The sequence below is a fragment of the Ursus arctos genome, unplaced genomic scaffold, assembly GCF_023065955.2.
Source record: "Ursus arctos isolate Adak ecotype North America unplaced genomic scaffold, UrsArc2.0 scaffold_11, whole genome shotgun sequence".
Classification (NCBI taxonomy): domain Eukaryota; kingdom Metazoa; phylum Chordata; class Mammalia; order Carnivora; family Ursidae; genus Ursus; species Ursus arctos.
Genome location: NW_026622775.1, coordinates 21,541,780 through 21,560,361, shown reverse-complemented (window position 1 = coordinate 21,560,361; position 18,582 = coordinate 21,541,780). Strand labels below are relative to the sequence as shown.

The window sequence follows — 18,582 nt, the reverse complement described above, 5'->3', positions numbered from 1 at the left end:
ATTTAAATAATTTAATAACTATGTTTAATAGTCTAAGAGAATTAAGTAAATCCTTCTCTGAAATTATATTGACTACTGAATGCATTTATTCTTTAATCTATCAGGATTCTCTCTGGAAGGTTACCTTTTTTGTCTAATTCATCTTACAGTCCTGGATCCATGTCAACATGTCTGTTGAGGCTGTATATTTTGAGAACTAAGCCTTTCCATGTTGGTTGAATGCTCATAACACATACCTTGGTTAGCCAATAGATTTTCCCCCATATTAAGAAAAAAGAAATTAAAAAAAAAAATAAAGAACAAAGATTTATTAAGAGTTTTCTACATGTCAGACATTATGCTAAACACTTTGCATATATTATTCCTTTATTTAAATTTATCTCAAACATACATCAAAGTGCGGAAGATGCTAAAACTAATATCTGTGTAGCTACCACACAATTGTATGCATTTTTAACTTTTTGCCATGTTTATTTCCAGTCCTTTTTTTTTTTAAGAAATAAAACATCGCAAAAACTCTGTACCTCTTGTCCATTTCCTTCTATCCCTTCCTAGTGATAATCATTAGTGTTTTTCGATAGTATACATTCTCCAATACTTTTACTATATATGTTCATATCTGAAATCATCTTATTGTATCGTTTGGCAAGTTTAAAAGCTTTTATAAATGATGTCATACTGTATGTATCTGACTGCAAACTTGCTTTTTTTTTGCTCAACATTATTTTTAAGAATTTGATACACATATTACAAGTTCATGCATTATAACTGCTGTCCACTACATTCCACTGTATTATTAGACCACAAGTTACCCATTCTCCTATTGAAGGACATTTAGATTTTGTCCAATTCTTACATTTTGCAGTAATGTTTAAGCACATTGTTAAACATGTCTCCATATATACATCTGAGAGGTTTTTTAGAATGTATACCTACAATTGGAGTTTTCTCATCTTCAGGTTTGCTAGAAATTGTCAGAGGTGGTTGCACTAGTTTTCATTCCCATTATGGTGTATCAGAGTGCTCCTTGTATAACATTCTTCTGAGCCATTGGTGGTGGTGTCAGACGTTTTGGTCAGTGTGATTGGTGTAAAATCATATCTCACTGTTGTTTTATTTATATTTCCCTAATTATTAATAAGGTTGTGCTTGCTTTTATTTGTCTGATCTCAGATTTCCTCTTTATTTTGCCTGTTAATACTCTTTGTTCACTGACACATGTGAAAAGTTCTCAATTTGTGGGTTTTCATTTATCTTGTTATATGCTTTATAAGAGTGGAAAAGTTTTAATATAGTCAAATGTGTCAATGTTTTATTGCATCTTAAGTCCTTCACTGCATAAATGTGCTTTTCATATTTAAGTCTTTAATCAATCTGGAATTTATTAATGTGTATTATGTAGGAACGATGTCTGGTTTTCCCTATATGAATAACTTCTAGAAGTAACCTATTTGCTTTTGTGATGTCCATAGTGATACCTTGTTAATTCCTTGAACTACTTATGAGATCCTGTTGTATTACTTTCATTTAGCCTATTGATGGACATTTTATCTATTATTACAGTAAAAGCTGCACTGAACATGTACATTTCCATGTGTTTGAGTATTTATTCATACTAGATAGTAAGTTTTTGGTCATGCTATGAATGTTGCTGGCCTTTTAACTTTGCTTATGGTACTTTCAGCTGCATAGAAGCTTTAAATTTGGATGTTGTAAGATACTCAGTCTTTGTGTTCATAGATTTTACTGCTGGTGTCTTCCAGCTAGAAAATGTATTTTGAGTGGAAGTATTATTCACTGCTTGGTATATTGATAAATAAAACAAACAAAAGTCTCCGCATTTTTGGAACTTAAGAAAGCTTTCTCTATCCCAAGGTCAAAAATGTGTTTTCTTTCAATAATTGTTAAATATTTTTTAAAACATTTGGATCTTTATCTGTAATTTATTTTTCCATTTGGTACTGGTGGAATCTAATTTTATTTTGTTACCTAACACTGTTACTTAAAAGCAATATTTTGTCTATTCAGTTATAATTCCACTTCTTTTATATACCATGTTTCTATAAATTTTTAAATCTTATTTCTGGATTTCCTATACTCTTCTGTTTGTTATTGTGTCTGTGCCATAGTGTTTTAATTACTCTAGCATTAACAATGTTTTGATATGTAGTAGGGCAAGTCTTTTCTCTTTTCTCTTTTCCCTCCCCCCCTTTTGGGGGGTGGGCAGGCTAGCATGGCTATTGTTGTACATTTATTCATTCATAGGAACTGTAAAATCTGTTTAAGATAAAGTTTGATAAATTAGCCTATTGGAATTTTTTTTTGGAATTGCAGTGAATTTTAAAGAATTAATATATTTACAGTATTGACCGTTCACATATCATGAATGATATAGTACCGTTTATTTATATCTTCTTTTATGTTCTTCAGTAAAGTTGATTTTTCAGTTAAGTTATTGCAACTTTTTTTTATGTTTTTTTATTCTCAAGTACTACCCTTTGTTACAGTAGTGAATAGGGTATTATTTCCTTTTACATTTTCAAACTGTTGCTGGCATTTGGGAAAACTGTTCTGTTAATCTTTTATCTGATAACTTAGTGTATTCTATTATTAGACCTAATAATTGGTAGTTTATACATAGGTATATGGTCTAGGTAAATGGTCAAATGTCTGTAAATAATAATAGTGTTGTGTCTTCTTTTCAACCTTTAAATTTTGAACTCTCTACCCTGGTTCCAAGGACTAGAACCTCTAGTACAGTGTTGAAGTTATCAGTAATAGTGAGCAGACTTATACTGCATTTAATGCAGTGCTTTTGATGTTTTACCATGAAAGATAGTAATTGATGTAGGTTTCTGGTAGATATTCTTTATCAAGTTGAGAAAATTCTTCCTATTTCAAGTTTGCCAAGAGTTTTTATTATGCATGGATGTTAAAATTTAGCAAATAAACTTTCAACATCAATTTAGATGATTACTTGTTTCTCTTTGTATTTTTAAATTGCATTAGATTTTCTAAGGTTATAAAATTTTTAATTGTATTTAATTTTAAACTACTGCCAATTTTGGGCTTGGATGATGTGAGAAAACATTTTAAGATGCAATATTCTCTGTTATAGAAAGCTGGCTTCAAAGGAGATGGAGATGACACATTAGAAAACACAATAGTTGATCAAAGGTAAGGTTGAGTTACCAGAAAAATATTATTTTCTTAAGTATGCTTATTATTATTGAAATGATTCCTTTAGTATTAGGATTGTTTATTTCATAGTCTGATATAATTAGATTTAAATGTTGAGTATGCAAGGGAGAAAAAAAGCCAGCATTGTAATCTATAAGAGTAGCCTCAACTGGGGTGATTTTATCTTCCTCTTATTCGTAACCTCCTCTGGAGCTTCTAGAAACCGCCCTCAAATGTGGAGGGCTAAGAGAGACTGAAGGAAGAGGCAGACCACTCCAGATTGGGGAGTGGCAGATTTATTAAGCAATAGAACCTATTTATGAGGCTTGTCTTGGGAGGATGCAAGACAACTAGATGTCCTCATCTGCCTGCTATAATCTTTAAAGTTTATATAGAAGCTTTAACTTGTTTCAGTCACATATGCAGGAAGCCTTAACTGGATTCACTTACATACCCAGTATAGATAGCTTCAGTATCACATTACTATCTTAAGTCTGTATCCTTGCAGCTGCTTCTGGGAGTGGGGAAGGCAAGCAGAACATATATTCCAAGAACAGGGGCAGGTGTGAGTAGCCTCCAATTGCCCAGGTTCAGCCCAAGGATCAACTGGCAGTTGTTTTCTTCATGAACTCCTTCATTACCTTCCCTCCCTCAATATTTGACAGTATCTGGAGATATACTAATTGAGCTAAGATTGAAAACAGGAAAAAGGCAAAGTATTGATTGCTGTGGATACATTTAACATAAAAATGTTATGTTCAAATTTAATTTACATATTATACATTAACCTATATTAAACAATATGCCATTTTTTAAATTATGTATTTTTTCTTTAGCTTTTTAGCTCCTCTTATTATTGAGTATGATAAGCATCTAGAAGAGCTAACTGGGCAGCTGAAGTATTATCAGGTATGAAATCATAGTTATCAAGCTTTTTATAATATTCAATAAAAAACAGAAAATACACTCTTTTCAAAAACATTGATGAAGAATAAAATATTTAGCTTTAACTCATCAATTCTTGGCTGTCTGTGAGAGAGAGAGAAAGAGAGAGTGTGTGTGTATGTTTAAAGATTATCTTCAGTTTTGTTTTTTTAATCCAGTGTTTCCTTGCTCCTGATATCTCCCAGGAAGATCTCTTAGATGCCTAAAGTTCTAAAAACTCATTATTATATGCTTATATCTTTGTTTTTCCCCCAGGGAGACCCAAAACCATCTCATACTTTTAGACCTTTCTCTTCATCCTCATTCTACCTGAATTTCCCATTATTTGGAGAATGGATTTTTCACCCAGTTTCAAACATTATGTCCATCAGATTTTAGATGGATTTGATCAATTTCTAATATAGACTTAAGCTATGGCAGCTTTTGTCTGAAATCCTCTTAGTAATGAAGGTTTATCTTAGGAGTGAACAGAGTGAAGAAACTGAGGACACTTCTATATCCTAGAATTTCTAAGATTAGGATATATAACAGGCTTATCAATAACTAGAATAATAGCACAACATTGTTCAGGATACAGTCTGAGTTTCAATGATTGACATTTTTAGAATATACCTAATATTTATAATCTGTTTCTTTGATTTTAAAATGTTTTTTACATTTTCCTCCCAAACTTTGGCCTTTCTGATTGTTGGATAACCATACAAAAGAAGCATTTGTTAGAGAGATGCTATATGTCTCAAGCTAAGCCCACCAGAAGGTGATAAAATTCTTTTCTTAGAGTTTGAATATGCTCCTCATTGTGTTTGGTTTAGATACCAATCCCTATATCAGTTCAGTTGGGTAGCAAGGTTGACTTAATTTAATGCAAATGAAAGAAAGTATAGCAACATTATATATAAAAAAAACACCTTAAGACTGATTTCCTCAGAAGGGAGCTGTAAATGTGGCAAACACTAAGAGCTCTATTTATATCTCTGTCTTGTCTTCAGGCAGGGACAGCAAGAGATCCTACCATATGCTTCGAAGTCTATTGCATAATAAACCCTCAATTTTTGATGGATGAATAAAAACCAGGGCTTATTAGAACAAGATGATTAGATCTAGCTTAACAATCTCCTATTTATAAATTAATGGATTGACTAAAAGTATTTTATTAAAAGAACACATAATACTTACATCTTTTAAAAGTAAATTAGGTTTTCCATTGCATTTGAAATTATTTATACTTTCATTTCCAGGATTAATCCTCTAATATATAAAATTACAAAGTGATCCTATAGACCCAAATTTCAAAAACAAGCATTTCTTTAAATTGCAGTTCCTGTTTTATTGTAAGTTAGTTAGGTGTTTTCCTAGTCTTTACTATGTGCTTTTTTTTTTCTAAGCCTGTCGTCATTTAAGTTTGAACCCAACCATAGTAATGTCTTTTAATCTTTCTAATTGACAATTAAAGAGCAACAGAAAGCTCTCTTCTGCACAAATGGCATTTTGCTTTTATTTTACAGCTAGTGAGTTTAAACTTTCTGCTGAATTCACTCAGAATTGCTATAATGACATGTGGTTTGATTGTTATAAAATGGGATAACTAGTTATCGTGAATTAAACTTTTAAATTTTTAATTTTTTTTAATCTATCTGATTTATATATCTCTTTAATCAGCTATTTTACTAAGGTGTTTAACTTCATTTTCTCATTTAGCATTCTCAATCTGTGATTATTGCATTAATTACAAGAGAGAGAAAACTGTAGCAGAAAGCCAGCCCAAGGGTCTATAACAAGAGTAGTTGCTACTTTTAGAGTGCAAAAAAAGATGCTGACAGACACACCTAAGAACAGTTGCTCACATAGATATTACTGATTAGAACTAGTTCTTAGGATTTATTGACCCAATAAAAAAATAGTTTATCTTGAAAGCAAGAAAAGTATCGCTATAGTTCTCTATATGAAAAATTTTCTTCAAAAAATGTAAATAAGGGAAAATTTGATAATATGAGGGTACTGCTAAGGTTTTGTTTCCTTCCAACTATTAAATATTTTGAAGTATTTTACAGTTAAGAATCTTTAGTGTGACCATAATGATTCACCTTTTAAACCTGGCTATTGTATATATATTCTAATTATTTGAGTAATTTGAATAAATATTTTTTAAGATACACCAGCATTTTTGCAACTTTTAAAGATCTTGCAAGATTTTGCAACTTTTAAGATAAGTTTTTTTTTTTAATGATAAGAATCAGGATAATTCTACAATAAAATCCAGACCTCTTAGTTAGCATGGCATTCAAGACCTGCTGTCTGCCTTTCAGTTTTCTTTCACCACATCCTCAATGTATAGTTACTTCTCAATTATCTGAAAGTGAATTCGTTCATTTTGGTTTAATTGTGATTCGTTCACAGCAAGGACCTGGGAAAGGTTCACCTTTCCCAAAGCCAGCTTTGTATTTAGAGTTGGCTGTTACTGATTTCCTAGACTAAGCTGCCACCAGCTTCTCTGGTTGAAAGGGAGGCAGAAGGGCTTGGAGCATTGCCTATTCCACCCTTCCCTTGCCAGGTTCACTCCAGGCTTGGCTCCTCTTCTTTAGCCTACGATACCCAATCAAGACTAATGGACATATCATGAGTTGATTGCAGTTTTGTTTTAAGTGCAATTTTACATGGCCTCCTTCCTGCTCTCCCCTTGCCCATTTACTCTCATGAGAGCTGACAACCATTCCTGTGTTCTAATATTTTTTGCCTCTTTGCTTTTACACATATTTCTCCCTACTTGAAATGCCTTTCCTTTCCTGTTGAAATTTTACAATACCTTTATCTCCTCAGAGAGAATTAATCATACCAAGTTCATTCTCTTTATAATATATATTTTATTCTCATTTGTGTTTTAATTAGTGATTCTTTTTTTTCTCCATTTTTCCTATTAAAGTATATGTTAGTGACAATGTAGGTTTACCATAGCAACCGTGTATTGTATGGAAAGTTTAGACAGTTAATGCAGGTGGCAAATAGGAGACTGAGTGAATTATTTCTAAAGAAGATCTCTATTTTCTTTTTCACCATTAACATTTTACTTTTTCAAATACAAGCCCTTATATGGGCTTCAACTAAACTAAAGTGAATTAAGAATACATTCAGTGTATGGGGATCGTCTGGTATTTTTCATAGTGACATACTGAGGAATATCTCTCATCTGTTTTTTTATAAATATCTATAAATCATAGGATTGCATTTGTAAATATTTCTCAGTGTGTCATATAAATATTTTCTTTGTATTTGTTTCAAAATGAATGTTTTATTACGTTCTGTGTATCATTGAAATATCCGTATTTACTAGTGCTTATTAGAAGTAAAGAATCGTTTCTTGGGGCTCCTGGGTGGCACAGCTGTTAAGCGTCTGCCTTCACCTCAGGGCGTGATCCAGCGTTCTGGGATCAAGCCCCGTATCAGGCTCTGCCGCTGGGAGCCTGCTTCTTCCTCTCCCACTCCCCCTGCTTGTGTTCTCTCTCTTGCTGGCTGTCTCTCTCTCTGTCAAATAAATAAAATCTTTAAAAAAAAAAAAAGAATTGTTTCTTATCAGTAGCCTAGTGCCATATAATCTGACTGCTTGCATAGGAATGGATTAGGATTAATAGAGACCTGTCTGCAAAATGTATTCCATATTTTAATCTTTCAGAAACAGATGGGCGAGATGAAACTACAACTTGAAAATGTCGTCAAGGAAAATGAAAGGTAGATCAATTAACTGTTGATTCTTTTATTGTTATCCTAGGTAACTTTTATTGTTGTTATTTGATATTTCATTCATATAGTATACTGGTTATGACTGCAGACTCTGGAGCCTGATTTCCTGTTTGATTCCTAGGTCCATTACTTAGTAGCTGTGCGGCCTTAGACAATTACTTAACCTCTTTGTGCTTTAGTTTTCTCATCTATGAGTTAGAAATAATAACTTATTTCCTAGGGCTGACCGTAAGGGGAAATAGGGCACATAATAAACACTTTATAAATATTAGCAATCATTAATAGTATAGTTATTTTAATCATGTATGTTATGAAACATACTGATAAAACAAAAACTGTCAACCCACCATCCAGTTAAGAGCTAAAAAGCTTACCAATACTGGTACATCTACCCATGTTTTCCTTCCCTATTCTATTCCTCTCCTGCCATCTTCCAGATATTAACCCTTTCTTGAATTTTGTGTTTATCATTCCCTTTGTAAACTTTTTAATAGGTGTGTGTATCCCTAACAATATATTATTCAGTTTTGTATATTTATAAATTATATAAAGATAGTATCATTTAGTCTTCTGGGACTTTTTTTTCTACTCAGTATCATGCACAAACAAGTACAGGAGTTTCAAGGGATAATCTTGCTGGGTCATAGATTATGTAAATATTCAGTTTTACAATATAATGCCAACTTAATTTCCAAAGTGGCTGTACCAATTTACATTCCCACCTGTGATGTTTATGAGTTCTTACTGATCTGTATGTTTTTATCAGCACTTAGTCTTACCAGGTTTCTTAATTTTTGTTATTTTGAGTCTTAAATGGTTTTTCATTGTGGTTATAATTTAACATTTCCCTGAATACTAATATGGTTAACCATTTTTAATATGTTTATTTACCCATGTGATTTTCTTTTCTCATTAAATGCTTGTTCATTTCTTTTTCCCATTTTTTATTTACCTTTTCCTTATTAAATTGTCAAAGTACTTTATATACTCTGTATTCTGAATATTTGTTGGTGTGCCGATCTGTGTCAATGCAATAATAATACTGTAAACAGTAACCATTGTAGAAATTTCAGAGAGGAAGGGATTTAGTCACTTACATATATGCACTACTAGATCCTTGGTTTTAGGATCATAACTTAGGGGCTGTGATCTTGAGGTCAGGAATTTACGGCACTGCCACCATCTCTGTTGCTACTCATACAGCATCATTTCCATAAAGCTGGAGACTTGCCATTGGAAAGCAAGGCACAGGGTATTCTCTGTAAGAGACCCTCATGTCTATCCAATTTTGCTTGCTATCTGTCATACCAATAGAAAAATATTCTCAGCTCACTTCTGTTTTCCATATCCCCCTCAAGTGCTTCTCACTGGTGAAACTTTAATCCCACCCACAACTCCAGCAACAAGGACCTCTGGAAATAAATTTTTAGACTTCCAGCCACTGTGGTAGAGGCTGGAAGATGAAAAGGGATGGGAATGAATAATGTTGCTAGAGTACCATACAACTAGCTAGACAATAGGTGTTTCATATATCTGTTCCTAGGTTATGATATATTTCATGAAAAGAGTTTTCTATTTTGTTTCTAATCTTAAGGTAGTTGAATCCATCTTTTTTCTTATAGTTGTTATTCTTTGTGTCTCTAACAAATCCTCTCTCAACCTGTGATCATAGAGATCTCCTATTTTCGGCTAAAAATGTTTAAAGTTTTATTCTATTTCAAGTTTCTTAACTTTAACTTTTAAAGATCATGCAACTGGGCTGAAATCTGATATATCTTTTGTTGATGACTTCTGTAACTAGACCAAAAGGTAAAATAAATTTTTTTAGTTCTAAATTCATTTAAAACATGGGCTCTTTTAAAGCTAGCATTCTGTGTATGCATTTTGCTGTGTTATATAGCAGTTTCCTTTTTTTGTTAATTTATTTTAGTGTAATGCATGTTGTTCTTTAGAATAATCCAGAACTCCCATGGAATTTGTATGTCTTGCTTTTGACTATTTTGTCATCTTCTCCCTTCCATTTTAAAAAATACGTTTCACTATTTCTCCTCTTCTCTAATTTCTGAAAGCTTCATATGTTTAAGCTACTAATGTTGGCTGAAGTGTAAAATAAATCTTTTAATTGGATTTTCAATTTTTATTTCTTTTTCCCCCATGGAAATTTTTCTAATGTTAACTTTTTATGATTTACTGTTCTTCCTCAAAAAAGTTATTTAATAAGCTATGCTATTCCTAGTAAAGAACATTGCTAAGATTTTTGAATCACCAATATATGTAGATTAAGCTTGTATTTTAATGTAATGGGGATAGAAAAGTTATTATATGGTTGTGATAATCATTTTGTTTCCTATATTTGATTCCACATACTTACTTCCTTTCATGTCCAGGTCTTTTTAAGCCAGTCTTTTAAAAATCTGCCTTCACCTATTTAACAGTAATGTGGTCATGTCTCATGAATGTATTTATTCCTAGTACAATAGGAAAGTGGGAAAAAATGGATTCTGAGCTTATTAAAAAAAGGCACTTTTAGTAACTTGAAAATGTTCTCAGGTTTTAAAGTGAATTCTGCTTACTGTGTTTTTAGGGCAAGATCCTACCTTTATGTGTTGCAGTTAAGAACTGCAAAATCAAGAGAGTTTATAATTTTTAAGGAAAATATCTTTAATATGTTTACATGGTGAGTTCTGAATAATGGAAGCTAGCAGTGACATGGATTATATAGTAGTATGCAGTTCTACCCTATTGGGTTTTGGAAACATTTTAATATTTACATTTTTATATGAGTGGATATAATGTGGGAATTGACTACATATAGGAAATAATGAAGTCATTTTAAATCAGGCTAAGGAAGAGGTGAAAAAATACTTTCCTTCCTCCCATTTTTAAGTCTGCTCCTTGAAATTTTTTTGAAATTAGCTTATGTTGAGAATATAGTGTTTTATATTTTGTTTGGTACTTTTTTTTTTCTGTAATACCATCTTTTCTCGTCAAAACTTACCAGAGGAAGGAAATTAGGTAAGATAATTAAATGCAGGATTATATGTACAGCACTTTCTGGCACTAAATACTAATTTTTGTTGTTTGTTACATTATTATTCGGGCTATAGAAGACATCCTTTGTTGCCTCCATAAGAGCCATTTTTATTTCTTTCATTCAGCTCTGATTTTGTTCCAGTGTCAATGTGCTCAGGGGAGATGAGCTGCTTCCACAATTTTAAGTGATAAGTCTTTTATTTAAACTAGTTTGAATATCTTTTTGCCAGGGATTGGTCTAAGAATGAACACGGGACCCTACTTTTAGCCAGTGAAGTAAGTGTAAGAGAAAGTCTGTTGTAGAGCTTCTGGTAAAGAATTTTCAACCTGATTAAAAAAAAAAAAAAAAAAAAAAAGAGGCAGGCAAGAAGAAAGCTTTACCTCCTTCCAGCTTCTTGTCATTTTAGAAAGTGATATGTGAAGTTAGTATAGCCATTTCCTATCCATGGGAGTAGATATCAAGATTGAAAGAAGGGAAAGATGAGAAAACCTTTGGTCCTTATTACATTATAGAACTGTTGAAACATCTGGAGCCACTTACCCTTCCGATTTAATATTAGATGAGGTAATAAAATATTTATTCAGTCATTCACTTATAAATATTTATTGAGTACTTAGTAAGTACCAGGCACTATTCAAGTGAATACATCAGTGATAAAACAGACAAAAATGACCATACATCCTGGGTGGCTCAATCGGTGAAACATCCGATTCTTAATTTTAGCTCAGGTCATGATCTCAGCATCCTGGGACTGAGCATTTTGGGCTCCTTGCTCAGTGGGGAGTCTGCTTGTCCCTCTCTCCCTTTGCCCTCCCCCCCCATAGTGTGTATACTCTTGCTTGCTCTCTCTATCTCAAATCAGTCAATCAATCAATCTTTTTAAAAAATGACCATCCTTATTTTTTGTTAGGCATTTTGTTACTTACAGCCAAAATATACTAATTGATAGACTTAATTGCATCTGTCAGAGATTATCATAAACTACAGCCTGGGGACCAAATTTGGCCTGCCACCTCTTTTTGTAAATAAAAGTTTATTGACTCACAGCCACACTCATTCATTGATATATTGTCTGTGGTAAACACTGCTGTTCTTGTGCTACTTAAGGTGTGAGGAAGACCATCCCCAAAAATCTGCCAAAATCCTAATATAAGTTTTAAATTTGTTTCAAATCTCATATAAAGCCAGAGTTACCCTGATTTCTCTATGTTTCTGTTTATATCTGAGTTTATTTTCTTTATTTATGTGTGTATACATACACTCTTAACCACAGTTCCCTTTGATTATTAGTCTCTAGTAATGCCAGCCTTCTTCTTTGGCTTCCTTAAACCTGACAAACCAGTTTCCCCCTGAAGACCTCACCTAATTCTTCTGCCTAGAATACTCTTCTCCAGACCCACACAGAACTGTCTTCGTCCCTTTGTTCAGATCTTTTATCAGGAAAGCATTCCCTGACCACATTATCTAGGTGTTTCCACCCTCTTCCCGTTTCTTTTCTCTGTAATACAGTTTTATTTATGGCACCTGTTACTACTTGAAATTATTTATTTGCCTGCTTATTTTTTTTGTCTTATCTAGAAGAGTGTGTCCTTCCTGCGAGCAAGGCCGTCGTGTATTCTTACTTACCGCTTTATACCTAACACCATTGGATAGTCTCTATCTTTTATGCATAAACCATATAATTCACTGTTTATAATTTCCAGTTTCAGTTTCTTTGAAGAGTAAAAACTTAGAGATCCTTTTGATCTCCTTTTGATCTGCTGTGATTTTATAATTTTTGTGACTTTTTGTAATTACTTTATTTACCTCTAATTCAACAGTAGTTATTTAATGACTCATCTTTATTGAGCCTTTTATTTTCAGTTTAGGTTTCATGGGGGGAAAACTCTTTTATACTTTAATTTTACCACTTTGGGTCATATTTAATTAAATTGTGTGATCATAATAACAGGTTCATGCAGCTATGATGTAGATTGACTGTTCCAGCCTCTTTTTAATATGCCTTCCTGTACTACAGAGGCTGGAAAACTAAAAACTAGCTCAGGATATGAATTAGGTTCTGCTAATGATAGGTACTTATAAGAGACCTAAATTAGGAGATAAGTAGGAGGAGAAGCAGTATCTAAGGATCTATATCTGTGGCTATGAATCTAACAAGTGTAGTGTAGCTCTGGAGCTAATAATTCTGGGCAGCCACTTCTATCGAAGCTAAGGCCAGATGTTCCTGCAGGCAATAACTCTCTGACAGTAATATCCTAATCCCAGGGTCTCATACAAAAAGGTGTGATCTTGGAACCAGCATTTGGTATATTTGCTTCCTGATTGTCTAGCTCCCTAAGTGTGGCCTATGTATCAGTTCTCTTAACAAATCAGTTTTGCAATTAGCTAAACCAGTAAGACTGACTTTTTCTAGAAGTTGCACTAGAAAATAGAGATCAACTAATCAGTGGTGACAGCAGAAAAAAATTAATGCTATTAGTTATTAATAATAAAGATAAGGCTGCCTGGGTGGCTCAGTTGGTTAAACGTCTGCCTTCGGCTCAGGTCATGATCCCAGGGTCCTGGGATGAAGTCCCGCATTGGGCTCCTTGCACGGTTGGGAGCCTGCTTCTCCCTCTGTCTGTCCCTCCCCCTGCTTGTGTGCATGCGCTCTCTCTCTGATAAATAAATAAATAAAAATGTTATTAAAAAAATAATAAGCATAACACTGTCTGCCTCCACAAAGCTTTATGTGATTTCTCTTCTTACTATCAAGCCATCAAAATGATGGAACTTTCTTTATTTTACCAAGGCTCTTACATTTTTTTTTTTTAAGATTTTATTCATTTATTTGACAGAGAGGTGGGGAGAGCAGCAGAGGGGGAGTAGCAGGGGGAGAGGGAGAAGCAGGCTCTCTGCTGAGCAGGGAGCCCGATGTGGGGCTTAATCCCAGGACCCTGGGATCATGACATGAGCAGAAGGCAGATGCTTAACCGACTGAGCCACCCAGGTGGCCCTAAGGATCTTATATTTTGACTTAATTATTATATATTTGAATAAGTACAACTAGAACCAGAAGTCTTACTATCTTGTATATAATACCTCTTCAGATATTTGTTGAACGTGATTAAATTATTGATGTCTAATCTTCAAGATTTGCTAACAATACATAAAAAAATGATGCTTTGAAAAAGATTAATTCCTTAAATCTTTGCAGTAATTAAATGGCTTTATTTTCTCAATTATACTGCTAATATCTTTGGAGAATTAGATAAAATTCATTTAATCAGTATTTACAAATTTATTATTACAGTTATGTTTCAAAGAAAACAAGGGCAAGAAAACCAGGCACAAATAATTTTTTAACTACATTTCTAGCTAACTCCTGAGATGAAAAGGAATTGAAAACTAAAATTAAACACGTTTTAAAATAAACAACATATCAAACTAGCGAGATGTAGCCAGACTGGTACTTAGAACATTTTTATTTATTTTTTTAATTTTTTTAAAAGATTTTATTTATTTATTTATTTATTTATTTATTTATTTATTTGACAGAGAGAGAGAGAGACAGCCAGTGAGAGAGGGAACACAAGCAGGGGGAGTGGGAGAGGAAGAAGCCAGCTCCCGGCAGAGCAGGGAGCCCCATGCGGGGCTCGATCCCAGGACCCTGGGATCACGCCCTGAGCCAAAGGCAAACGCTTAACGACCGAGCCACCCAGGCGCCCCACTTAGAACATTTTTTTTTAAAGATTTTATTTATTTATTTGACATATCGAGACAGCCAGCAAGAGAGGGAACACAAGCAGGGGGAGTGGGAGAGGAAGAAGCAGGCTCACAGCAGAGGAGCCTGACATGGGGCTTGATCCCATAACGCCAGGATCACGCCCTGAGACGAAGGCAGATGCTTAACCGCTGTGTCACCCAGGCGCCCCCCCCCCCCACTTAGAACATTTTTAATTAATTGAAAAATAAAGTTGAAAATAAGTGAACTAGAGAGTTTAGTTTACAATGATATCAAGACTAGGTAATCAGACTTCTGAGAAAAACTAGAAATTCTAGACAAAAACTAGAAAATTGAGACAAAATTTTGACAACAATCACATGTATTTAAATGAATTGGACTCAGTGGGGAATTATAGGGCAAGACCGGGAAAATAATGAAATCCAGGGATATGAGCCTGCCTTTGGAGCTGCCTTCCCCTAGGCTCATCTCCCTATCCTGGAAGAGGTGAAGAGAGGTTGAAAAACTGAGCTTGAAACAAATTCATAGGGCTAGAGAGATTAAAATTGAAAGTCAGGGCCCATCAGATTTGAGGGTGAGTGGCTCAGGAACTTTCCAGGCATTGGATTGGGATAGTCTAGGAGTAAGAGTGACCCCCAAAATATACTAGTCCTAAAAAGATCTGAAACATAGCTTGGAATTATCTGTATCTCAGATATAGATACAAGGTGATCAGAGATTGATAATGCACCTAGCCACCTGGGGAAAAAAAAAAAGACCATTTTAGAAGAAGATAACATTATTGCTAGGCCTCAAACTTTCTCCAAATATTTTTTTACATGTAATATCTGGCTCATATTTTAAAGACAGCAGAGTTTTAAAAAATGATAAGAAATAATAGGCAATAGAAAAAATCCACAGGATTGGTCTTTAAAATAACTCTGCTTAATATGTTCAATGAAAAAAGGCAATTTTGAGAATGTTGATAAGAGAACAGGGTATGCTAAAAAAAGACCAAACTGAAATTCTGAAACTGAAAAAAAAAAAAAAAATACAGTAATGAAATAAGATATAACTAAAGAGAGAATTAATGGAATGCAGTCCAAGTCTGAAAAAGATATTCCGAATGAAGATCAGAGAGACAAAAGGAAAGAAAAAAATACAGGAAATAATGTAGGAGACACAAGGGAAATAGTGAAAAGAGCTAAAATTCATATAACTTAAGTCCCAGAAAGAGAGGGCAGAGAGACATCAATCCACAAATTAAAGAAACACCATGTATCATAAGCAGGATAGTACAAAAACTATAGATACATTATTATAAGATCAAATACAAAATCAAAGACAATTTTTAAAAATGTTTAAAGCCGAAAAATTATCTTCAAAGAAACAGCAGTTAAGACATAAGTGAACTTCTCAACAGAAATGATGGAAATCAGGAAACAGTGGAATATCTTCAAAGCTGAAAGAAAAACTATTAACTTAAAATTATATAGTGAAACATTTTTCTAGAAGTCATATAAGTACATTTTTAGATGAAAAGAAATTGAGAAAATTATCATTAGCAAAATTAAAATCTTAGAAGGATGTTCTACAAAAAGAAAGGAAAGGGTAACTATGGGAGAAAGTTTAATGAAGATCAACTATTCTGAAATAATAATAATGTCTCTAAAATATCTGTAGAGAATCTCTAATTGTCTCTAATTATCTGTGGAGAATTAAAATACAAGGCAGCAATATCATAAACTTGGGAAAAGGGTAAATAGAGTTAAAATATTCTCAGCTTCCAGCTTTACCCAAAAGAAATAGAATACTTACTTAATTTAGAGTTTTGCTAGTTCTGTATGCATGTTATAATCTCCAGGGTAGGCACTGAAAGTAAAGAATCATATAACTTGCAAGCTAATACATAGAAAAATAGACTAATAAAAAAACATATAGAACAACAGGAACCCTCACTCATTGCTGGTGGGAAAACAAAATGTACAGTCACCTAGGAAGACAGTTCGGTCATTTCTTAAAAAATGAAACTTACTACCGTAACAATAGTGGTCATACTCCTTGATATTTACCTAAAGGACTTGACAACTTATGTCTACACAAAAACCTGCACATGAATGTTTATGGCAGCTTTATTCACAATTGCCAAAGTTTGGAAACAACCAAGATGTCCTTCTGTACGTGAATGGATAAATAAACTGTGGTATATCCAAACTATGGTATATTATTCAGCAATAAAAAGGAATTAACTATCAAGCCAGCAGCAGATATGGAGGGCCCCTAAAAAGAAACTGCTAAGTGAAAGAAGCAAATCTGAAAAGGCTACAGATTGTGACATTCTGGAAAAGGCAAAACTATGGAGACAAGGGTCGCCTGGGTGGCGCAGTCAGTTGGGCATCCAAGTCTTAACTTTGGTTCAGGTCATGATCTTGGAGTCGTGAATTCAAGCCCCACAGTCTGCCTAAGACTGTCTCTCCCTTGCCTTCTGCTCCTCCCCCGACCATGCTTGCACACACGTGCGCACACACACACACTCCTTCTCTCAAATAAAGAATCTTTAAAAAAAAAAAAAAAACTGTAGAGACAATAAAATGATCAGTAGTTGCCAGGGGCTGGGGGGAAGGGGTGAGAGTAGAAAGGATGAAAAGGCAGAGCACATAAGATTTTTAGGACAGTGAAACTATTCTGTAAGACACTAGTGACTGATACATGTCATTGTAGGATGTATAAAGCTGAGAGTGAATCCTAATGGATAGACTTTGGGTAATTATGTCAGTGTAGGTTTATCAGTAGCAACTATAGACTTTGGGTAATTGTGTCAGTGTAGGTTTATCAGTAGCAACAAAATATACCACTCTGGTGGGGGGGGGGGGGTTATGCTGAGGGGGGCCAAGGGCTTTATTGGGGAATCTCTCTACTTTCTGCTCATTTTTGCTGTAAACCTAAAACTGCTCAAAAATTAAGTCTTATTTTTTAAAAAGTCACCTAAAGTGAACACATTAAAAAAAGTAATCAAAAGAAAGCATGAAAGGAGAGAAAATCATAATAGGCAGGGCATATAGAAACAAATACTAAGGTAGTAGATATAAACCCAAATATATCAGTAATTATATTAAATTTCAGTGTATTACATGCTACAATTAAAAGTCATGTATCAGAGGAGATTAAAAAAAGAAACCTACGTACTTACCAGAGAGATTACTAAAATGTAATATAGAATGGATGCAAATAAAAGGATGGAAAATAGATATACCATGCAAGTGCTAACCAAAAGAAAGCTGATAATATCGGACACAGTAGACTTTAATGCAGAACAGATTATTAGAGATAAAAGCAATATTTCATAATGATAAAAGATTCAATTTTCCCAAAAGATGTGACAGTTTTAAATTTGTAAGTACTCAATAACAAAGGCTCAGAATGGAAATTTTTCACTTTTTCTGTTCTTCTAGAATCAAAAAATTCGATTATAGCACTGAGTAGCAAGACAGACCAATTAAATTTTTTAAAAGTACTTAAAAGTATCAATAACAAAAGGTTATTTTTAAATATGCTATACAATTTTTTTAAATATTTACTTTTTCTGATAGAATTTTCTATCATAAGAGAAAAATGACCAATACTTTAACAAGAATTTTTTTAAAGATTTTATTAGAAAGAGAGAGCTCGAGCACAAGCAGAGGGAGAAGCAGTCAGAAGGAGAAGCAGGCAGAAGGGAGAATCAGGCTTCCTGCTGAGCAAGGAGCTGAATGTGGGACTCAGTCCCAGACCCTGGGATCATGACCTGAGCCAAAGGCAGATGTGTAACCGACTAAGCCACCCAGGCGTCCCTATGACAAGAATTTTAAAAAAGGCACCCCAAACCCCAGAGAAAAACCATAATAGCAGGAAATAAAAACAAGTGGCTCTTAGTAATCGAAAAAATCAGAAAAAAAAAAATATTTGAACAATGCAGTTAACGAATCTGTAAGGGACATATATTGAA

General features: G+C 33.7%; 1 protein-coding gene across 4 annotated transcripts in view; it reads left to right on the top strand.

Annotated features, from left to right (window-relative positions):
- The window catches only part of SCLT1 (sodium channel and clathrin linker 1), a 193,736-nt gene that overhangs the window by 18,223 nt on the left and 156,931 nt on the right, over positions 1-18,582 (top strand). For all 4 annotated transcript variants that reach the window (XM_026499334.4, XM_057310066.1, XM_057310067.1 and 1 more), the window contains 3 exons: positions 3,119-3,177; positions 4,017-4,089; positions 7,793-7,848. In XM_026499334.4, the coding sequence (XP_026355119.2) occupies positions 3,119-3,177; positions 4,017-4,089; positions 7,793-7,848 (188 nt within the window). The remainder of the gene's footprint in view (positions 1-3,118; positions 3,178-4,016; positions 4,090-7,792; positions 7,849-18,582) is intronic.